We start from the raw sequence: 24,120 nt of genomic DNA, 5'->3' as shown, positions 1-24,120 counted from the left end.
CTACACAAAATTGGCCAAAACCCCACCTTGGCACATATTCTAGATGGCTCTAAACTCATGCCTCATTGGGTCTCAGCTGTAGACTAGCCCAGACCAATGCCTTTATGGTCTTTTATGCAGTGTTCTGTGAGTGCCTCACTTATCAACATAAGAGTAGCAATGAGATGTGTGGGCATCCCCCAGAGGTGCCACGTTTGCCATTTCAGGGGCACCATCTGTAATGCAGTTTATGTGACTGTGTTGGCTCCCAGGTAGGTTAAAATTTTGGAATATTTGCTCTGATTTTATATGGAGATGAGGCTGAGTCTGTGTAGCATAAAGGATGAGGAGAAAGATGCTGGTGGTTGCCTCACCCTCTTCTCTACTGAGCAATTCATCTCTGAACCCAAATTTGCCTACCCCATTTAGCAATGCATTTGCCCTGCAAGTAAGAGTCCTCCCTCCTTAGAAGGCAGTTTAGACCATCTATTTTCACTTAAAGATGCTTCTTGGAGAGGTCTTATTGCCATCCCAAGCAGCTTCTCAGTATATTCTTTCCAGTCTCATGTAATACACTCCATAAAGAGGTTTTGGTAAGTGATGTTCTCTGCATTTGAGGGTGGCCACGTGTGAATGTCATAGCATGGGTGTTGAAATACTGAGCTGAGAGTAATTGCCCACTACTGACCTAGAAGATGACCTTCCAAAAGCCTAGGCTAGGAGGCAGTACCCTGTGCACAAATGAGCATTACATCAGAGTTAATCAATGGATAATGTAAATGAGGTACCCATTTATAGCATGTATTTAAATTTTCACTTAAATTGCAGGTTAAGTGGAATCATTTAAAATCCTGCAGTCAACACTTGAGCAAATTGGTTTTAAAACTATATATTACATTGAAGCACATTGCAATTTAATACATAGTTCCCAGATAATTGCTTATTGCTTTAGGAGTATAAAATATGTGTCCAAATAGTTTAGAGTGGTTGATAAGACATGAGAAACAATATCTCTTTATTCACCTTTTTTTGGAAAAAGGTAGAATATAGTCATTACAAATATGATATCCAAACTCAGGCTGCCTGGCTTTGAATTCTGGCTCTGTCACTTATAATTCTCTTCATCTCTCTGGCCTCAGTTTTCCTACCTGTAAAATTGAGTTAATGAAGATAATTATTATAAGAATTAAATGAAGTAACACATATAAGGTACCTAGCTCAGTACCTGATCCATTGCAAGTATCCAATAAATGTTAGCTATTGTTATTTTCTAAATGCAAGTATATTTTTGTTCCCTTTCTGCCATACTACTACTAGAAGAGCTGCTAGAAAAGATAAAATCACACAGGTGGCTGGAATTGTATTTCTTTTTGGCAGGGCTGTCTAGACTCTTTTTTGCTAAGACAGTGCTCTACCCACTGGCCACAAACATCCTGACTTGTACATAAGTGGAATATTTTAAAAAAGAGAAAAAATGCAATATTTATTTTTTGACAGGAACTGGATGACCTCTAAGTTTTGCAGAACAATTAAAATAGGTGGGAAACTCTGAAGGTACAGAGAATATACTTATTAAGCTGTGTGTCGTTGTCTTTAACTTTCCTTAGTTGGGAATTTCTACAGAAGTCAAGTTTTTCAGAATATTAGTTATGGTTCTCTGTTTTCACAGAACACAGAAAGACTCTTGCTCACTAGAAGAGGGAGTTGACTGGAAGGATTTGGGAGAACTCACAGAATTGGAGAGAGAGCTAAATAATGAGGACTTGGAAAAGACAGGAGCCAAGGCAACTCTGGAGATCTGGAATACTTGAGACTTGGAGATAGCGTGAAAGGGGAAAACCTTAACTGACGGTGCTGCCCAGACTGTGTCCTGAGGGGAAGAGTGGTTCCAGTTGGGATGCCGATTAGGCCAAAAATTCCCCAAGCAAACAAGCAAACTCAAAATGGACGTTCTCCCTACTCATCCTCAAATCTCAGAAAACACAGGAGTCACTGATAAAGCAACAAGGCAAATGTAATGTTTCACAACTATATGTAGGCAAGAAACTAGATGAAGAGTCAAAGAGGGTACAGAGCCAAGATGGCAGAGGGGGAAGTGCCAGCAGAAATGGTGACGCTGGGGGGCAGTGGCCAGTGAAGGAGGGGGCAGACATGGTGAGAGCAGCTTCTGGGGAGCACGGTGCTGATAAGCGAGATGAAAGGACACCATGCATAGCCACGTTCTCCAGCCTGGGCTGGAATTTACTATATGTGTATGCCAGTCCAGTTTTCTCATAGAGCCTGACTGCATTCACGTCCCTGTAAGCTGAAGTAGTACCCATCGGTTCATAAGGTGTAGAGGGGGGATGATGGCTGAGGGTGGTTTCACGGGCTGGCCATCAATATGACAAGCTAAGACTTACAATACCAGCATGTAGATCCCGTCAAGTAATGTTTACTCAAGCCATAGGAGTAGGTGTCTCGGGGAATCCTACTCTCCTGAAAACATCAGAAGGTTACCCAATTTTTGACCTGCTGCCCAGTGAAAGGAAAACATTTTTGAAATTAAAAATAAATAATAGGGTATATGGTGACCGTGCACTTATTGGCCATTGGCAGGGCACTGACAGCTATGTTAAGGAGCTCCTTAGAGACTCCCTTCTAAGAAGCTTGTCCTCTCAGAGAACGGATGGTGTTGATGGACCCAGCTCTTTTGTTAAAGGGCATGCCTTGGTGTTTCCACAGAATCAGAGTCCTTTGACTGACATCCCAGATGCTAACACAACAGGGTCTCATAAAATAAAACCCAGGGTAATGGGAACATGTTCTGAAATGTTCTGTGTTCATCCATGCTTTGCAAGAGAGGAGCTGATGTATGGATACACAAAATTACCTTTTCCTATCTTATTCTGTCACCTTTCATCCAAAGATCATTTTAGAACATAGACTTACTGGAGGATAGAAAACTGTACTATCCATGTACAGTTGTAGGGCTCATTAGAAAGACACAGGATTCCTGACTTCAAGTTTGCACTAATAATATTGTAGGCGAGAAGTCAAAATAAATATAACCCCCCATCCTGTCTATTATCTAGTCCATGTCCTCCCTCTCCCTGCCCTGGATTATTGCCATCATGTCTCCCCAACTTGAACTCTTGATTTCCCACCTAAACTCGACACTGGTACCCACTTCATCTTTCTAAAGCACTCCTCTTATCCCATCAGAAGTTCTCAATGGCTCCCTATTGCCTACCAAGTAACATACGCATTCCTCAGTCTCCAGTGAGGTTCCTGCAAGATTGGTGCCCATGTCACCTCTCAGCAGTCAGTCACTTCTGCCATTTACAGACCCTGCCCCTTGGACAAACAGAAGTACTTGAGGTTTCCTGGACACAGACACAGACACACACACACACACACACACACACACATTTTTTTGCCTAGTTCAGTTTCCTTTTTGGTTATGAATGTCCTTGCCATAATCTTTGTTTCTACCCCATCATAACCAATTTCTACAAATCAGTCAAAAATCTTGATTCTCCATCCCCACCTTACCACACATTGACCCGACTGCCCTTTTCCAGTGGTCCCTGTATCAGCATAAGGCCCTGTCATCTAAGAGTCTTTTGTTTTCTTGACCCCCTGCACCCGCTTCATCAGCAAGTCCTCTTGGCTTTACCACCAAAATTTCCCAGATTGCAATGCTTTTCCTACGTCTTCTGGATCAAAGCCACCATTCTCTGTTGCCCAGACTTCTGTAGTAGCCTCCTAAGCAATCTCCCTGTTTCCACATCTGCACTCAGACAGTCCATCCTCTCCAAGGTACCAGAGAAATCTGTTAGAAATGTAAACCAGATCATGTTACTCCTTTGTTTAAAATCTTTAAGTGGCTACCTGTTGCTTTTAGAATAAAACACCTTACCTAACCTGCTCCCCGTCTGTCTTTCCAAAGCTCACTCTATTCCTCCTTCCCCTCGTCCTCACAGTGGGCTACACTGATGTCTTTCTATTCCTTTAGAAGGACAATTTATAGATTATTTGCATTTTTTGTTCCTTCTTTCTGGACTATTCTCTTTTCATGTCTTTTTACATCTGGAACCTTCTCCTCATTTGCATCTCAATCCAAATGTTTCTTCTTCAGAAATACTTTCCCCTGATCAGATCTGAAATACCTCCTTATTTTCATCCTATCAAGTCATTCAGGTAATTTCCTTCAGAGCATTTATTAGAGTCTGCAGTTATTTTAATTATTTATCTGTTTGCCTTTTTATTAACTATGTCTCCCATCCATCCCAAGTAAATGTAAATTTGTGTCTTCTTGTTCATGGCTCGGCTTCCAATGCCTCACACAGTGTTCTGAACATAACAGGCACTAAGTAAGTATTTGCTGAATGGTTGAATGAAGGACCATCTTAAATATCATCTAAGAGGACTTTCTGCTTCTCACAGTCAGAAGCCCTCCTCTGGAATTTCAGTGTGTGCTTTGTCTGACCTCAAATATCATGCTTTATACCTTCTGGATGGGATTCTAGGTATTCATAAACGTGTCTAATTTTCCTTATTGGACTTTGAAGTCACTGTCTGTGTGTCTGATCCATCTTTGAGTCTCCCACAGTGCCTACCCCAGTGTCTTATGCATAGCAGGTATTCAGTAAATATGTTGGGAAGTATAGGGCTTCCCTGGTGGCGCAGTGGTTGAGAGTCCGCCTGCTGATGCAGGGGACACGGGTTCGTGCCCCGGTCTGGGAAGATCCCACATGCCGCGGAGCGGCTGGGCCCGTGAGCCATGGCCGCTGAGCCTGCGCGTCCAGAGCCTGTGCTCCACAACGGGAGAGGCCACAGCAGTGAGAGGCCCGCGTACCGCAAAAAAATATATATATATATTTTGGGAAGTATAAATGAAAGAAGTATTAACTCACTGTATATTTCAACTGAAGAGAGTTTAACCCCCAAAATGAGACTGAGTGATTTAAATTTTCTTTTTTTCTTTTTTCTTTTTTTTTTTTTTTTTTTGCCTTTGGGTGCCCATCTCTAGCTGACTAAAGTTGTGAGCATAGTTTTGCCGTTTTCTCCTGTGACTTCATATTTGGGGGCTGTACTGTGTACATGGTTTGGTCTCTAAGTCAGGTCTATGATTCTACCAATCACAGAGCTAGATTCAGACACTCAGTCCCTGTACGTGTTGCTACTACCCACACCTTCAGAGCTTCTGTGGCCACTGCTTTGTATTATTGTTATTTCTTAATATTTGTGTATTTCCTATAACCTTCTTCCTTGTAGACTGCTCGTAGTTACCCTGGCATTGGCGTGTTGTTTCTAAGACAACAAAAATGACTTAAAATGGTTGTGAAATTCAAAAGGGATGCAAACAATGTATAAGTCTTACAGGACCAGGTACATTGACTAAATTAGGTGTGCACTTTTTTGAGCTTAGAAGAGACACCTGACTTGGAAAACTCCAGAACAGAAGAATGTCTCTTCAACTTTTGTTCAGCTCTATTTTTCTTCTCCCTGGCCCCCTGGATATTGTCTTTCAAGACTTTTAGCAACTTGAGAGCAGAGATTCTGTGTTTTTTAATTTCTGTATTCCCAGGCACCAGGCTGGTGCTTGGTACACGGTAGGCCCTTATTAATTTATTAATTAATACTATCCTCTTTTCCCAGGTTTTGCTTCTTATTCCTATCTTGGACTGGCCTACTGGGCTTTCCAGATCCTGACCCTCAGCTCTCCCTGGGGCCCCAATGTCTTTGGCACAAGTTTTCTGAAGAGTCCCTTGGCCTCCCCACCAGATGCCTGGATTCACTTTTGATCCATTGTTCCTCTTTCCATCCTTTGGAAGCAAGAGTTATTTTCCTAGTGCTGTTTTGCTCTTAACAATTAAAGAATCTCATATGGGAAGCTTGGCTCTTATTGGCAGACCTTCTGACAAAGACCTAAGGCTATTGATTCTAAACTTTACCTGGGCCAGCAGTGTCATGTGGGTGCTGGAAGAGTTCATGTAGACTTGGCCACAGTAAAGGTCCCCATACTCTGTGTCCTGTACTCTACTCGTGGCAGTTGGCTCTGCAGCTTGCACGTACGGCCACATTCAACCCTCCCAATGACTCAGTGCAATAGGCATGGCTATTTTCTCTGTTGGCCAGATAAGAAATCTGGATCACATGGAAGTTAAGTGATATGGGTAAGATCACAGCAACATGGTTAGAATTGGGGCCAGGATCTGCCTGGTTTCAAAGCTTAAGCTTTGGAATCAACTAGGATGCTAATAGAAGCCTTACTAATGGAATCATGAAGACCAGAGAAGGGGAAATACCAATTCACTGTATTTTGAGTTGGTGAGACCACACCTGGGGTATGCCTCATTTTGTAAGATAGAAATAAACTGACCCAGACTAACAACCATGGTCTCTCAGATCCATGGAAGAAACTGGAACAGTTTTAACTGGCAAAATAAGAGATTTAGATGAGAGTTGGTAAAGGTCTTCATGTGTTTGGATTAGAGTCCCGTGGAAGAGAAATTAGACTTGCTTTGTCTACCCAACTAGTGTAAAAGCCTGAAGAAATGACACAAATGCATATTGAGTCACTGTAGGAGAAGTTTTGTGACCACTCACAGCTGTTTGTCATGGACTTGCTACTTTAAGATGAGGTTTTAAAATTATAACTTTGTAATGAGGTTTTAAAATTATTATTATTATTTCTTACTGCAGATATTTAAAGAGAAGACAGGTCTTCCAATTCAGAAGCCTTCTCTGATACCTCAACTTCTCCTATAACCCTAAGCCTTAACCCTAAATGTCTACATTGCTTACATTCAAAACATTTTATTGGTATCCTTCTCATGGCACTTGACACCCTTTATCTTCTATTGCATTATTCAAACTCTGAGGCTCTCAATTACCGAGGACAGGCACCGAGTCTAATTCATCTTGCTGTCATTACTAACTCTCTAACACTGCCTTGCAAACTGTAGATGCCCATAGAGCAGTATCTCATTGCTCCTTTGTAGAACTTCAATATATTATATTATTTACCCCAGTTTCACTACTTACCAGCTCTGTGACCCTGGGCAAACTAATTAAACCCTCTGTGTCTCAGCTTCCTCAACTATAAAACTGAGTAACTAACTGGAAATTTTGTGACAACTAAATTTGCTAAATCTATAAAATTTTTAGAACAGAGCCTACCCCACATGTCTTTTATTCTTGTAAATTTCCAGCACCTAACTCCCCAAAGAGACTTTGAGATCCTCAAGGAGATGATCCAATTCCTGTCTTTAGCCCCCACCTGCTGTGTGGCACATGGTAGGTGAGTAACACATTTGTTGAAATGAAAAACATAATTATTAAAGGATAAGAAGGAAGCCAGGCAAACGAAGATGTTAAGATTCTGGAAGCATCTTAGAGGTCAACCAGAACAGTGGTCCCTAAACCCACCTGCAATGTTAGTATATTTCAGTACTGTTAGTGTAAGTGAGAGTGCAGCCAGCCCAGCACTTTCCTCGGGTTATCTCCTATTTTATAGATGAGGAAACTGAAGCACAGAGAGGATATATTATTCCAGGATCAAAGAAACTGAGAGACTAGAACTCAGCTCTCCTGTTGTATCAGCCACTGGGTTGGGGAGGGGATTTGGGGGACTGTATGAAAGGGTTAGATAAGATGACCTCCAGGATAACAATACATTCAGCCAGTCCTCAGAGAGTTGCTGAGTGCCTACGAATGCCAACGGCTGAACGGTTTTCTGGAATGTCCAGAAAATTGAGACATGGATCCCTTCTGTAGGCGTTTACAATCTGGTGCAAGAAATAAAACCTCTACACAGATAACCACGGTGCAAGGTGGGAAGTCTGGACAGCTGCCCACCCCATGTGGGCTGAACTGCTTGGCTGTTGCCAGAAGTTCAACTCTCTTCATAAGGACAGTCCCTTCCCACTGAGCCTTCGTCTTCCCATTCTTCCAGGGGATAACTCACCAGCCACTTTAGAGTTCATTACCCTGAGCATCTGATTACTCTGAGATCTCCCTTTCTACTGTCATTGCTTACTGTCACATGTAATTTACTCCTGTTTGTTTATGTATTTAATAAATAGTCTTGGGCTTCCCTGGTGGCACAGTGGTTGGGATTCCGCCTGCCGATGCCGGGGGCGCGGGTTCGTGCCCAGGTCCGGGAGGATCCCACGTGCTGCGGAGCAGCCAGGCCCGTGAGCCATGGCCGCTGGGCCTGCACGTCTGGAGCCTGTGCTCCGCGGCGGGGGTGTGGGTGGGGCCGCGTCAGTGAGAGGCCCGCATACCGCGAAAAAAAAAATAAAAGAAATAAATAGTCTTGACTGCCTACTACTATTAACTTACACTTACTGAGTTAGCTAATATTTCTAACATTTATTGAGTGCCCACTACACACCAGGCATTGTTTTAGGTCTTCGTCTGTATTAATTCATTTACTCCTATGTCAATGAAAGAGGCCATGACTGAATCTCTGAAACAATATTTGAAGCTGAATTTATTGTTTGTTCAGCAAGGCAGAGCTGGGCATCTCTTTAAACAAAACAGAAGTTGAGCTTATATAGATAAGGGTTTGGAAAGTATGGAGTTGAGGAATTGGTGGAAATTCAGAAGTTGGAGTGTTTCAGGATTGACTGGCTTCCACGCTTGGAATTGCAGTTCCTGGAATGAGATTTGTTATGGACTGACTTTCAGAAGTCATATGACTACAAAAAAGGGAAGGAGGGAAAAGAGAGAGTAGGAGTGGCCTTGGTGAAAAGAACAGCTCAGGGAGGAAAGTGAGAGCCTCTCACCAACTGTTTCTTTTGATAACCCAGACTGCAAACTCAGTTTTGCCTTGTTGACCCTGTTCTCCAGGTCCTTCTTGCAGCCCCTGCTGCCCCTTCTCTAGCTCATGAATGGAGTTCCATGTCTGCCCTATTCCAGCGAAGGTGTTTCCTCCTCGGTTAGGGCTGGCAACCTGCGATGGCACCTCAGAGGAAGGGACATGATCACTGAATGGTGGAGGGAACCAGGGTCCCGGGCTTTTTAAGTTTAATAGCCAACAAATGTTTATGGAACTCCTACAAACTGCCAGGCACATTCTGGGTGCTGTGGAACAGACACAAGCTCATGTTCCCATAGAGCAAAACCTCTGTTGCAGAGACAATATTTAAACAAGTAAATTAATAAGAATTGTATGTCACTGCTCTTGAGTCAAATAAAGCAGAGAAAGAAGGTGGGGGAGGGGAGTGGTGCAGTGTGAAATGGGGTCGTCGGGGACACCTCGCTGAGAAGCTGGTGTTTAAGAAAAGAGTCGAGGAAGAGTGAAGAGGAGAAGGTGGGTGAAACATGGTGAGCTTTGAGGGCAGGAATAAGAGATGAGGTTTGAGTTCCAAGAGATAATGGGGGAGGAGTTCATTTAAAGCCTTAGAGGTCATTATTAGGACTTTGACTTTTAATTTGTTGAGATAAGGGGTCATTGAATGGTTTGAATAGAGGAGTCATCATGTGATGTGCCATCTTTTCAAAGACACATAGGAGCTACTATGTTGAGAATTGTCTACACGGTACATAGGGCAGGGTGGCAGCCGAGGGTTAGTTGAAAGGCTAACCCAAGTGTTTGATGGTGATAAGGGAGCGGGGAATGAAGAGCAGACAGATTCTGGGTATATTCTTCATGGAACACTCCTCCCATTGAACAATTTCATTATTTACCGCTATCAACTCTAGCAGTTAGATGGGAGGTCCTGGGTGTGCATCCCCAGAAGATCACAGCTTGACTGACTGTTCAATCTCCGGAGGGTCTTTTCCAGTTGGGCAAATGTAGTGGGGAAAGAGCGACATGATCACATCTGGTAATAGAAATAAAACATATCTATCAAGAAAAGACGCATACTTTATACCCAATTCTATTTAGTTTTTTTAAAGTAGTATTTTCTCCTATATAATTGTTTGAATTATAGGCGATTTCTGTAATTGATGGCTGTGGAGAAACAGACAATTTTAATTTCAATTTCTCTGCTATTCTGGTTTCAAGTGGGTGTTTGACATTTGTGTGTGTGTGTGTGTTAGAGAGAGAGAGAGAGAGAGAGAGAGAGAGGGAAACTCTGAGAGGCCTACAGAGTGGTTGCTATTCCCTGGGCAATAAAAACCTGAAATCCTACTAATGAGGTTAGAAAAAAATTGAACTTTTTCCATGTGCTTAATAATAGCACTGCCCACTTACATAACCAGGGTTCCCTGAATAATTGCCCTCTTTTCCAATTTATTTTTACGACCTAAAATTTGGGGGGAGGAAAGTGCCTTTAGGTGTAGAGCATTTCCATCCAAAAGCTCAACTCCAGGGCTTCACCATTTGTCCTAAACCAAGTCAAATACATCTTTTCAAGTGAAACATAAGTGAAAGTGAAGGATGGAACTGAAATTCATCGTGGGAGCTCTGAATGGTTTACCCTTGGGTGTGAGGATAAAAGATCGATCCTTTGCTACAGATTCTATCTTTCTCAAATTGGGGAATCTTCTGGTGACATTTTCATCTGTCTTCGTGGACACCATTTGAGTTTGCCAGTCATAGAATTAAAGGGTTTAGGAAACCACGGAATTGTACCAAACATTTAACTGCGAGGAGAAGATGGGCTCCAGGGTATAATAACTGTTAATACAGTTAGAACCCTCAATAAGTATAAAAATGTTTGAAATACAGACCATCAGCATATTTAAGGTGTATTTACAAAGAATAAGTGAGGTGCTGTGCTAGCTGAGGTGCTGAAAAATACTTTTAAAAATTGTTTCTGTAAATTTCCACAACTCAGTGAACATATACATTATAAGGAGGAAAGGGATAGTGATCAGAAAAAGAGAACACAGTCGAGTCAGAGCTTGAGGCAGATATTGGTTGAATATCTGGATTAAGTTGCCAGAATTATTTTGGAGGAGGGCTATTTTGGGTAGGCAGTAACCTTTATTCTCAGATATAGATTTCCATGTTGACTTTTAACCTTTAGTCACTGACTGGCAACTGTCCAGTCCTGAAAATGTCCTGCTGCATCCTTCTGCCTAAATTGCAACTTTGAAAAGTTTAAAGGTGTTATAAATACGGGTTTACAGGAATTGCGACACTGCTCACATTCTTTTCTCCTTCTCTCAGTAGGAAATGGCCGAGTGGGTTTAACGAGGGGTTTCATAGACAAGGCAGAAGGGCATTAAATCACAGGCTTAAAACGTAAAGTTAAGAGAAAAGGCATGTTGACATTACTTCTTCTTCTTTAGGAATGACTTATGAAAAGGAAAGGTATGGTCATCCTTAAATTACAAGAGAGTGTGTGCCCACGAACTAGACATGGGCTTGTGTTTACAAAGATCTTTTTGTACATGTGTCTGAAAGATGTTTGTATGAGTGAGTAAAATGGGTTGAATTTATGTTGCTTGAGCTCCTCCACGCTCCCTGATGCTAAACAAGATGCTGCAGGAATGGAAAATGGAACTTTCTTTCTTTAACTCTGTCATGCCATTGGGCACCATAAGAAGCTGTCAGCTTCAATGCCTCAAATGTATTAAAAGAAGGTATGCCCTTTGAAGGTGGGACGGTGAGCCATTTCCCCTGTGTTTTGTTCTATGCTCGAATTAGATTATCTCTCAAACATGGTTTGATTGTGTGCTTCCAGGAGATATCGATCCACAAGAGATGGTTCCCAGCAGGAAGAACACTGTTTTCGTGGATGGAGTCATACTGAATGGCCCCACAACAGATGCAAAAGCAGGAGAAAAATTTGTCGAAGAGGCCTGTAGACTAATAATGGAAGAGGTGGTTTTGAAGGCTACAGACATCAATGAGAAGGTAAATATAAAAACCTATAAGGAACGCTAAGAATGCGAAAGATAGGTTTTAACCAAACCTGGCTGGCTAGACGTAAGGGAAATGGGAATCATGCTTTCATTTCCTCTATACCTTTGTTTCAAGGGGATGCCCAGATACCAAAGTTTGTATCTACTCCCCACCCCATCCCCGCCTCCAGAACCCCACCCAGTCTCTGTTTTCCTGGGAGGGTTGACTTTTACTTTGCCACCCAGCATGTGTCAGGAAATTGGCTGAGACCCAGAGTTTAACCAGGTAAGGCTGTGAAGCACAGGATGAAGCTTTCACCCCAGATAACAATATAGGTTATAAACCACCCAATGATCTGCTTTCTACACTCTCCAAAGCACACTCTGCTTTCCATTTTCTTGCGCATATTCTTTATGTTACTAGGGAAAACCAAGCAGAAGGTAGAAAAAGTGTGAAAAGTTTAAAAATTTATCTGAGGGTCTTTACCAGGACCTTGTCTGAGCTCAGACTAGAAATCTTGGGTTGTGAAGTCTGACTTCTGACTGGTACCAATGACTGGTTCTAGGTTTCAAATTCAGACCCAAATTCAGATGCAAATTGATATTGGAATTACCACTAATAACATCTATTCTTAACAGTACTTACTACGTGCCAGGTGATATTCTAAGAACTATTCCATACGCATTTGTGTATTTAATCCATGTGTTTGTGTAGTTAATCATTAAAGACCCCTAAGATGCAGGTGCTATTTATTAACTCCATTTTAGAGACAAGGGAAAAAATGTGGCACAAGAGGTCAAGTACGTTGCCCCAAAGTACATGCTAGCAAGTCTCAGAGCTGATACTAAACTCCAGGCAGGCTGGCTTCAGAGTTTGTGCTTTTTTTTTTTTTTTTGCGGTACTCGGACCTCTCACTGCTGTGGCCTCTCCCATTGCGGAGCACAGGCTCTGGACGCGCAGGCTCAGCAGCCATGGCTCACGGGCCCAGCCGCTCCGTGGCATGTGGGGTCTTCCCGGACCGGGGCAAGAGCCCGTGTCCCCTGCATCAGCAGGCAGACTCTCAACCACTGCGCCACCAGGGAAGCCCAGAGTTTGTGCTTTTAATGATTCCTCCATACGTCTCTTAAAATCTCAAAATTAACCTCTCTCACATTGATCACCTTTCATACTGGAATCAGATTATCAGGAAATGGAGGGAGAGATTTTCATTTCAATTTTATCAGGAGAAATAAATGTCATTTAAAAAAATAATTTTGAATGTGAAGTGGTATGCTGAATTTTTGGTAACATGCGTTCGGGAAAACTAATAGGAAAATAGAAATGACCCATGATCTTGGAATGGTTAAATTCAAGGCAAAGTCACTGGAAGTGTTTCCTGATATGTACTTATAATTGCATATTTTCCTGTCTTCTTTGTACTTGGGGAATATTTTGGACCTGCTTTACTTTGGAGTAAACTACTCCCCTGGAACTTTGTTTATATCGGCCTTTATTCAGTCATTAAATATTAACTGAGTGTTAGCTAAGGGTAAAGCATTACATTTGGGCCTGGGGGATATTAAGAAAAGTAAGAAAAAGGTTCAGCTTTGAACAGAATTTTAATCTCATTGGGAGAACAAGTTTTTGTTGGGATAGAGAACAGGGGATCCCAATAAGAATGTGATAAATGCTGCGTGATTTGGGCAGAGTTTGGGGATTTCACTGAGGAGTGGGCACCTTGAACTTTGATGCAGAGTCTGAAGGTGAAGTACGGTTTTGATGGACAGAGAGAAGTCAGCACAGGTGTGTTGAAGAAAGCGGGAGGTAAATGATAGAGAGAGAGTTGTAATAGGATAAGGTATTTAATACACTAAGAGGACCCTTCATCTAGAAAGAAGGGCTCATACAGGGCCCTAATGGGAGGTAGGATGAGAAGGGTAGGCTTAAGACCCTAAGTTGTCCATTAAGCAACCCCAAGCCCATTGCAGTATAGTAGACATGCTCCATATGAAGCTGGCTTGAAAGTTATGTTGAGGTTGGGAGAGGGAGGTGAGGATTTTATGCTGCTGACTTAGCCTACTTGGTCAGAGATTCAACAAGTCCCCTTTCAAAGGTGACCTGAGGATAGGATGGGTCCCCACACATAGATGATTATTACTAGCACCCTCTTTGATAGACACTTTTTATCAGCCACTTTTTTTTGTTTGTTTGTTTGTTTGTTTGTTTTTTAATTGGGCTGTAATTTACATTCAGTCAAATGTATTCCTTTTGGTGTGCAGTTCTATGAGTTTTGACAAGTCTTGTAACCATGAACAGAATTAAGATACAGATTAAGGTCCATCACCCCCCTTATTTCCCCGTGCCCCTCCATAGTCAACCGCTCCCCTCACCTCTAGCCCCTGGTAATCACTGATCTGTGGGTTTTTTGTTTTTTGTTTTTGTCCTTGTGGTTTTTGCCTTTTCCGAAGGTAAGGTAGATGGAATCATATCACAAGTAGCCTTTGGAGTCTTGCTATTTTCTCTCAGCAAAATGTGCTGGAGATTCATCCACGTTACATGAACCCATAGTCCTTCCTTTTGATGGGCTCAGCCCATTTGATTTACTTCTGCCCATTTTGGTTCTAAGCTGAGAGTTTGATTTCATACCTCTCGCATGACTTGGTATTTCCTCTTGCTTTCCCCAGCCTCCCACATGCTGGTCTTTATTCCCTGGAGGCCCTCCTGTCTCTCTCCTCCCCTCCACAGCAAAACTTTTTAAAGATTGTCAACACTGCCCCCCTCCCTCTACTTCCTCACCTCCTACATCCTCACTTCACACAATCTGGCCTCCACTCCCACCTCCCTTAGTCAAATGCTCTTGCCAAGGACACCTCCTTGTCGATAAATCACAGGAGCACTTCTCAGGCTTTGTCTAAGTCGGCTTCTCAGCAGGATTTGACAGTGATGACCGTCTCCTCCTTCAAGCATCCTTCTTCCTTTGTTTAGTAGCACAAAACTCTCCTGGGATTCTCCCTGCCTCCCTGGCTTGTCCTCCAACTCACAACTGAGCTCCTCTCCCTTTGACCATTTCTCATGCGTTGGCACCGCCCAGGTGAGACCCTGCGCCTTCCCCTCTTCCTGTAGGTTCCCTCTGAGCTGTGTCACCTGTGTCATATTATAATGGATGCCTGGAACTCTGTTTCTGATCTTCTACAAGAGCTTCAGTCCAACTGCTACACCCCTTTTGGGTGTCCTGAAGGTGCCTTGGACTAAATGTGCCCCCAAATCATCATCCCCACCCCACCCCATCCACCATCAACCCGTGTGCAAGCTGGAAACCTCAGGATGGCCTTTGGCTCATTGCTCTCCCTCATCCTTGATGTGCTACAGCTTTCTCAGTTCTGTTGATGGTGCATTTTCAAAATCTCCAGATATGCTTCATTCCCAAAGCAGCTAGCCTCATCCAGACTACTACCTTCTCTTGCCTGGCTTATTAGAGTAACCTCTTATTTCCAATTTTATTTGGAATCTCCATATAGCAACCAAAGCTATTGTCTAAAACACAAATATGATCATATAATCCCCCTGTCCAAAACATAACAGTTTTTCTAGAGCCATGTTCAAACTCTGTAACATGCCACACAAAGCCTGTCACAATCTGAGCCTTGTTTATCTCTTCATTCATTCATTCATTCAACACATCTTTGTTGATAACCTCTTGTTATGGCAGGCCATGTTAGTTACTTGGGATCGGTGAGCAAAGTGACTGATATGTCTGCTCTCATGGAGATTGTGTAGGATATCATAAATGAATTACGCAGCACACTGGAAGGTGACAGGTGCTATGGAAGAAGGAAAAGAAGAAACAGTTGGGGGGAATTGCTAGAGCTGGGGTAATGTGCAGCCTGGGATTTTAAATAAGGACTCAGGATTGCTGTCATTGAGAAAGTGACATTTGAGAAGGGTTTTGGATGAAGTGAGGAAGTTAGTGATGAGGATATTTGGAGAGGGGGTCATTCCAGGCTGAGGGCAAAGACCCAAAGGTGGGAATGTGCCCGGTCTTTTAAGAAACAGAAAGGAGGCCAGGTTGTGGGAGCGGAGTCAGCTGGGAGGAAAGCAGTGCCACCAGGAAAGGAGGTTGTACAGGATCGTTTTAGGTCATTATAAGGACGTAGGCTTTTACTTTGAAAGAATGAGGAGCCATCAGAGGTGTTTGAGCGGAGGGGTGACTGTGGCTCATATACAAGAGGAGCATTCTGGATTCTGGCTGCCTGGTTGAGAGTAGATTGCATGGGGCCAGGGGACAAGCAGAGAGACAAGTTAGGAGTTATGCCGGGAGCCAAGCTTCACTTCTCCCTCCCTCCCCCAGGCTCTGTGTTCAAGCCACACCAACGGACTTCATTCTTCAGAAGGGCTGTGGGTGCCCTTATATCTCAGCTTTACCTGTGCTGTTCCTCCCACCTAGAGGGCCCCTTGCATGACCCCATCCCTTAATCTTTGCTTGGTTCATCCTACTCTTATTTTATGTCACAACTTAGATGTCAGTTCCTCCAGGACATCTTCCCAAATGTAAGATGGGGTCCCTCCTTTGTTCCAACAACATCTGCTTTACCATCATAGCTCTGGTCACAGGGAACTATGGCTGCAGGTTAAACCTCTCTCTCTCTCACTTGTCTGGAAGCTTCACAAGGGTAGGGGCCACGCTTCTGACATCCTCTCCACACCTGGCTCTAGCAGGTGCCCAGTTAACTGTGCCATTGCCGAATCTCTAGGTCTGTGAGTGGCGGCCCCCTGAACAGCTGAAACAGCTCCTCGACTTGGAGCTGAGGGACACAGGAGAGCCACACCACCGGCTGTTGGAACTCTGCCAGGACGTCATACGCTACAGCGTCAAGACCAGTAAGAACTTCACTGACTCCCTTGATCCGTGCCTCTAACACGTTCTTCCATTTTCTTAAGCCTGTATTTACCTCACAGTAAAGGCGACTAGGGCACTGTTTATGGGATGAGAAAGCTGGATCAAAAATAGTGGTTCTGATGTTTTGACAATGGTCCATCTAATCCGTAAAATAGATTTGTCAAGGCCAAAGGTAGGTTGATAGAAAAACTGATGGTTAGTGGTCATATGTAAATATTATCTCCTCTTCAGCAATCCTCATCCTCCTGATAAGTAGCAGTATCATGACTGCTACTTATCATTTCTTTTGTTGGTCCAAACTGATAAACAGTATTTTGATTTTACAAGTTGTTAAGGGATTTTAAATCTTGATCACCCAGAATATGGCCCCCCAAAATGTTCAAGAGGGTGTCTTTACTATAAACAGGGATAGATTTATTTGGAAAGTACTCTTGGCAGTTGGCAAGTACCAAATTATTTGATCAAATCTAGCAGGATCAAGAGATAAAAACCTTTCGGAAGGTATAAGAAAATGAATGCATGGGGAGTTTTTGCTCTGATAGTTTCACAATAATGCTTAACCACTGTGGTCTTTTGTAAATGCAGTAACATGATATTTGTCTTGTGCTTAAGTCCTATTCCAATTGACTGTTAATATCCTGTATACCCAGTGAATAAGTGTCAGAAGTAGAAGAATAACTTTCCAAAATATGCATTTCTCAGTGTGATATAAAGGTAATCCAGTGCTTAAGACCATACAGACATTATGCCTTGTGAGTTCTGACACCGAACTAAATTTAGTGGAAAGAACATAATAAAATCCTGGCTAAAAATAATTGGTTTATATTCCCTTGGGAAAGTCTGGTGTATATATCAAAAAACCAGTTAGCATTTCAAAAGCAGAGATACATATCTCATTATTACAGTGCATGTCGGAAGTGTAGAATGACATTTAATGCAGTAGATTTTTCAGTTTACTGGATACTTTCCATAAAGTTACCATGGAAATCAATCATAAATTAACGCGGAACTAAAAAAAAATCTTATTAAAATTACTTGTAGCGATGTCTGGTTTTCTTTGCCAGAATAGAGGAAGTTTGCCACGTTTTATACGAAAAGACATTTTCTTCTGAGACTTTTGTTTTTCATTGAACTGGTTTCAAGAGAAAAAAACCCCAAAACTAAATGTGGTGAGTTGCAATGAGAGGTCACTAACTAAAATGATTCCCAAATACCCAAATTTAGAAATAGGCCTCCTGCCTCTTTATTCTTTGTCACACTGGGCTTCCTATGATTGAGAATGTCAAGCCAGCCGTTAGCCGGGGGTTTGGTGTGAATATTCACACTGTGTAAAGCCAAGAACCTTTATGAGACCTTTTATAGGAGGGAAAAAAATAGAAAGTTGGAACTGAAGTTTTTCGAGCCTTAAAGGCAACTGCCTTTGAAGTGCATTGAATCAGAAAGTTTATGTAAGCTGCATGATGAGTCACGTCGTACTCCATCAACACGATGCCAGTTGCACTATAAAAAATGGCCCAATCTGAAAAATTAAAAGGCCACTCACTGCCAGGAGCCTGAAGTGAACCCTGTTGGTGAGTGAAATGTGTTTAAATTAGGGAAATTAACATCGATATTTTTAGAAGGTAAAGGTAGCAGCAGGCTTTGATATGTGGACAAACTGCTCAAATAATCCATCTCTCAAGGTTCTGGTTTGGGTCTGGGTTGTATTTAAAAAGAAACAGGTAAAGCAAAGCTCTCAAAAGAGTACTCAAGTTCTGCTTAGAAACATATTGTTCAGTAGACAGGGCTATGAAATGGGTCTTCAACATTTGTTTCCCTTGTACATGACAATATTTTAAATGCTTTTTTTTAATTGAGGTATAATTTACATTCAGGAAAGTGGAAAACCTCAGGTGCTCAGCTCAGTGAATTTGTACATATCTGCGTGTAAGTGACCATCACCCAGAGCAAGATATACACCATTCCTGGGACTCCAGAGGCTCCCTCAAGCCCCTTCCTAATCAATATCTCCTTGCCAAAGGTACCCAGGATTCTAATCTCTGTCTCCACAGATCAGCTTTGCCCCATATTGAACGTCATATAAGTGGAATCATGCATTGTATACTCCTTGTATCCAGCTGCTTACATTGTCTGAAGGAGTCACTTACGTTATTCTGTCGATAGTTTTCTTTCTTTTTTACTGCTGTGTAGATTAATATTCTGTTTCAATTTACAGACCATCCAAGATTTTTCAACCAGTTATATGCTGGACTTGATTATTACTCTTTGGTGGCCAGATTTATGACAGAAGCATTAAACCCAAGTGTGTGAGTACCTTTAAATGGAATTTTACAAGGAATATGGATTAGAGATTTTGTTAAGTAGGTGAAATTTTATTTCATGAACTTCTATTTAATGGTTTCATTTGTGCAGTGTCATCATAAATAATGGAATAGTCTTATGACACTTTGCAGTATTCAAAGAACAGTTTGATCGATAGTGGTACTGTGAGATGCGTAAGGCAGGAATTATCTCCACTTAACAGATGAGAAAATTGATTAGGAACTCATTCCTGCATGAAAAGCCATGTCTGTGCTAAGGTGCTGGAGAGATACTTTGTGTGAAAACAAACCTCCGCTTTGCCTCCATGAAATAAATAATCTAGTGATATAAGAGATGCATGCAAATTAATCAAAATGGGACTTCCCTGGTGGCGCAGTGATTGAGAGTCCGCCTGCCAATGCAGGGGACACGGGTTCGTGCCCTGGTCCGGGAAGATCCCACATGCTGCGGAGCGGCTGGGCCCGTGAGCCATGGCCGCTGAGCCTGCGCGTCTGGAACCTGTGCTCCGCAAGGGGAGAGGCCACAGCAGTGAGAGGCCCGCATACCGCAAAAAAAAAAAAAAAAAAAAAAAATTAATCAAAATGATCTACACAAATTAATGTATTATTTTCAAATGAAGGAGAGGTGCATGATGCTATAAATATAAATGGGACAAGTTTTCCTTATTGGGCACTGAGGGAAGTCTTCTCTGAGGAAGTGACGGCTAAGTGCTGAAGAAAGAATGAAAGTTAACTAGGTGAAAAGAGGAGGGATGGGTTCCAGAGGGAACAGCATGTTCAAAGACTCTATGACAAGAGACAGCATGGCATGTGCTATGAACCGAAAAGTCAGGGTGGGTGTAGCTGAGAAAGTTATGGGGGGTGTCATGGAGGACAAGATTGGAGCCAGACATGCAGGGCCCCGTGGGCCACATTTATGAGTTATTCTAAGTACAATGAAAAGCCATTGAAGGTTTCCACATCACTAGGTGACATTTGCTTAGTAAAAAGATCACTGGAAATATGGAGAATGGATTGGAGGAGACCCATTAGGATGGCATTACCTTGGTCAGGTAAGAGATGATAGTTGCTTGGATTTAGACAGAAGTGGTAGGAATAGAGGGGGAAAAATGTCTTTGGAAGATAAAACAGAAAGAACTGGATAATATACTGGATCTTGGAAATGGGAACAAGAGGGAGGTTTATAAGATGATGCCTGGGTTTCTGGCTTTAATAGCTGGGTTGTTGGTCATGTCACTCACTGAGATAAGAAGCACCGGAAGAGGGACCAATTTTCAAGTATATGGTTGAAAAGGCAAGAGCAGTAATTCAGTTTTCAATTGTGAACATTTGCATTTGCAGTAACTTTGAAATATTTAAGAGTATACTCTTGGTGAGTTGAGATATATATGGGCCTGAAATTCTGATATTTATATGGAAGTTACAAATTTAGGTGTTACTGGCAAATGATGGTAATTTCAGTAGCGGGCATGGATGAGATTCCTAAAGTCAGGGATTCTCAACTCCTTCTGCTGTTTAGAATCAACCTAGGAACTTGGTTAATATTAAGACCTGGGTCCCAGCCCAGACCAATTAAATCTGAATTTCTGTCTATGTGTCCCAGGCACTGATATATTTTCATAGCCCAGCAAGTGATTTTAATGAGCAGAATGGAGATATTTTAAATAAAAACAAACCAGGAGATGGAGAAGCACTTTCTGCAGGACAGCATAGAGTGAGGAGAGAAGACGACTCGGGCCTGGGCCTTGAGGGCATCTGATAGTTCATGGTTGGGAGGAGGAGAATAAGCCTACAGTGGAGAGAGAAGAAGGAGAAAATCCACTGGGAAGACCTGGGAGCCATGGAGGAGAGTGTGTCCAGAGTCATATATTGTTGAGCAGAGTGTTTAACTAAGACAAAGACTAAAAATGTCCCTTGGATTAACAACATGGATGTCATTGGTGACTTCAGTTACAGAATTTTTCGTGGAATAATTCAAGACAATACCAGATACCAGGTTACAATGGGTAGAAGAGTTAAGTGGTAGAAAAGATAGTGAAATTACACAATTCTGTGAACCTCTTTTTTTTTTTGCGGTACGCGGGCCTCTCACTGTTGTGGCCTCTCCCGTTGCGGAGCACAGGTTCCGGATGCGCAGGCTCAGTGGCCATGGCTCACGGGCCCAGCCGCTCTGCGGCGTGTGGGATCTTCCCGGTCTGGGGCATGAACCCGTGTCCCCTACATTGGCAGGCGGACTCTCAACTACTGCGCCACCAGGGAAGCCCATGAACCTCTCCTTTTAAGTCCTGGGATCTTTCTAACTCCTCATCTGGGTTCTTTTACTGAAATATTTAGAGGCTTTTGAAGTATTAAATTGCTGCTAAGCTGAGGAGTCCACTCAAAATCTCACGAAGCCACGAGCGCATTCTGTATTGTCCTCTCCTCCACCTCCAGGCCAATTTCTAGGTTTACAGTTGAGCTAGTTTTCAAAGACAAGTTTAATAGTATTTTCTTCTTACTAAAAAGTGAATGATTATTTCACTTTTATTTGTAGGTACACGTACATATATATACTTTTTTTCACACTTTTGATATGTGTAAAGTGGTTTCCTAGCATGGTTGAAAATAGAAGCTAAATTGTTTGAAAAATGATGTAACTTTAGAGTGCTTGGCAGGTAGGGAGGTGATAACACAGTAGGTGTTCTCTTTTCCTTTTTTTTTTTTTTGCCTCTTTACTAAAGTTTTTTTCCTTCTGATGTTAACATAATTGCATTAAATTCCGTGACTATGAATTTAAATGTGTCTGCTTAGCTTACATATTTAGAGTACATATTTATTCAGATTCAATTTAAGGTAATCACCTAATTGTTCAAGAAGGAGATTATACATATTAGTCACCCTCCAGTTATCTGGAGAAAGAAAGAAACGTTATAAAATTACATGGTAACTGTTTCAGGCTGGATTCCTGGGCAGCTGCCCTAGATGGAGCTTAGTGAGTAGGATGTTTATTAAGGGAAACCCTTGGGGTCAACAGGGTTTGAGGGAGGGGAAGGGAGGGGAAGGAAGCAGGAGTGGGCAGAGATAGGAGTCAAGCCACTGTGTAGGCTCTAAGACCACCTCGGCTGACCCCACAGACGTCTCTGGAGCTACCCTGGCCCTTCAGTGTGGTCTGGAGCTGGGCCCCCAAGGCCAGGCCCAGTTGTACCTCCAACTGGACCAGTCATCAGGTGTGAACCACCACAGGACATTCCTAAAGGGGCTAACTTAGCAATGCTCTCTAATGACAGCATTCCAGCCCAGAGCCTCAAACCTTCATGACAGGGATCCAGGTAGCACTGTGTAGTAAAATCATCGCATCATAAGAGATGTCCACAGTGCTCTTGCCATTTGTACAAACCCAGGAGTGTGGTGGAGGAATCCCAAGTTCTAGAGCTGACTGCTAGGGTATTCATGGTAGTAACCTAATAAACCTGGCTACCATGACAATGGTTTTTCTTTAACCAGCAACCAAAGAGCTAAACGGCCGCTGTTCATGACTAATACAAAGAATCCAGGTGCACTGCTTTGATCCTCCCAATGAAATTGAAGGTTTGCTCTAAATTAAGACTGCAAAGTAGCTAGTATCCTTAAAGCCACCAGCTACTGACATTTATCTAACCATGACCAGCGCTGTCATAGACTGTGTATTCTCTGTTTCCGATGGATTCATTTCCAAAGACTCTACCCACACTTCAGCAGCCACTTGGTTTAATAAAACTCTGTGTGCATTTCTTGGGACTCCAAAGGGATGGTTTGACTCTAGTCATAGAAGTGAAGTGTTTTTTATATCTATCTAGTTATACGTATGAGGTGTCCCCAGTGTTTCTGTTAGTGGAAGAAGCGGTTCTGAAGAAAATGATTGAATTTATTGGCTGGAAAGAAGGGGATGGAATATTTAACCCAGGTAAGTACAATTAGTTATTGCCTCCATTAAAGCATCTACAATTTTATTCATGCCTTATTTGAGGAACAACTCCCCACAGACTTCCACATTACAAAAACTTGGATATTAATCATGCCACTTGGGGAGAATCGAGCTTGTGCCTTTCTCCAGAGTGACGATATTTTGCATAAATGCTACAGAAGTGACATACATGCTAACAAATGAGATGTCCACAATTTTGGATTTATATCCAACACGAATTTATCTGTTGCTGGAAGTTAGGAAGGGCTATCATACGTTTTTCAAGTTTATCAATTAATTTTACTTGAGAAGTTTCCTGAATCATATTTTATTTCTCCTACAGTCCTTCTTTGGAACCAGGGAGGAGCATGTATTGTCATTTTATTGATTAGAGACAGACAGAAAGAATATTATTAACTATGGAGACTTGGATACTCGTCCTAAGTCCAGAGATGGAAACTCTTAGTTTAGAAAAGCTCTGGAATGAGAGAATAGACCAAAACTTCTGGAACTGGAGATGAGGAAGTGTGTAAGAGTAATGGGATTGGGGGGGGTGCTCCCTTGATTTTGACAGTAATTTGTCATTAGGCTGGTGCACCCGCAGCCATCCATGCCTCCTACCGTAGCCGGCACTTGGGGAACAAGGACGTCACGCTATACATATTTCTGTTTTTGTTTTTGCAGGTGGTTCAGTGTCCAATATGTATGCCATGAATTTAGCCAGATACAAGTACTGTCCTGATATTAAAGAAAAGGGGCTGTCTGGCTTGCCAAGATTAATCTTTTTCACATCGGCAGAGGTAAAAAACAAATTATTTTTGATATGAGATATAGATTTTCTGAGAATGAATACATCATGAAGAGGGCTTTTTTGTTTGGGTGCTCCCGATGTGCTCTTATCCCATCCATGTGTGAGTCACGTGCCTACGTACAACGTTGTATTCATTCCAAAAGAAATTCTGATCGGTTTGATATTGTAAGCCCTGGCCACCCAATTTTGTACATCACCTTTATTTAAAATTTATAGCCTGTAACATTTTCTTAGAGAAAAGAGAACACTTAATTTGAAAGTGCCACCTCTTTCTTTGAATCTCTGAGTGTCTTATTTTTGAGAACTTAGATGATTGCTACTGATATCAGGTATGTCTTCTACTCCCATTTCCTTGTGAAATTGATTGCTTTGAATGGCTAACACAAGGGCTCTTCAAGAGGAAAGGGAGATATTCAGTAA

General features: G+C 42.2%; 1 protein-coding gene across 4 annotated transcripts in view; it reads left to right on the top strand.

Annotated features, from left to right (window-relative positions):
- Positions 1-24,120, top strand: part of GADL1 (glutamate decarboxylase like 1) — a 188,894-nt gene that overhangs the window by 29,047 nt on the left and 135,727 nt on the right. For 3 of the 4 annotated variants that reach the window (XM_082664715.1, XM_082664716.1, XM_082664717.1), the window contains exons 2-6: positions 11,610-11,782; positions 16,501-16,627; positions 18,862-18,952; positions 22,783-22,889; positions 23,574-23,689. In XM_082664715.1, the coding sequence (XP_082520841.1) occupies positions 11,610-11,782; positions 16,501-16,627; positions 18,862-18,952; positions 22,783-22,889; positions 23,574-23,689 (614 nt within the window). Of the gene's footprint in view, positions 1-7,204; positions 7,264-11,609; positions 11,783-16,500; positions 16,628-18,861; positions 18,953-22,782; positions 22,890-23,573; positions 23,690-24,120 lie in introns of those variants that run through there. The other variant, XM_082664714.1, reaches the window with a different exon arrangement.

The sequence above is a fragment of the Grampus griseus genome (genome assembly GCF_964374135.1).
Source record: "Grampus griseus genome assembly, chromosome: 10".
In the NCBI taxonomy this organism is placed as follows: Eukaryota; Metazoa; Chordata; class Mammalia; order Artiodactyla; family Delphinidae; genus Grampus; species Grampus griseus.
The sequence above is the reverse complement of the archived record's forward strand: the minus strand, read 5'-3'. Positions and strand labels throughout refer to the sequence as shown.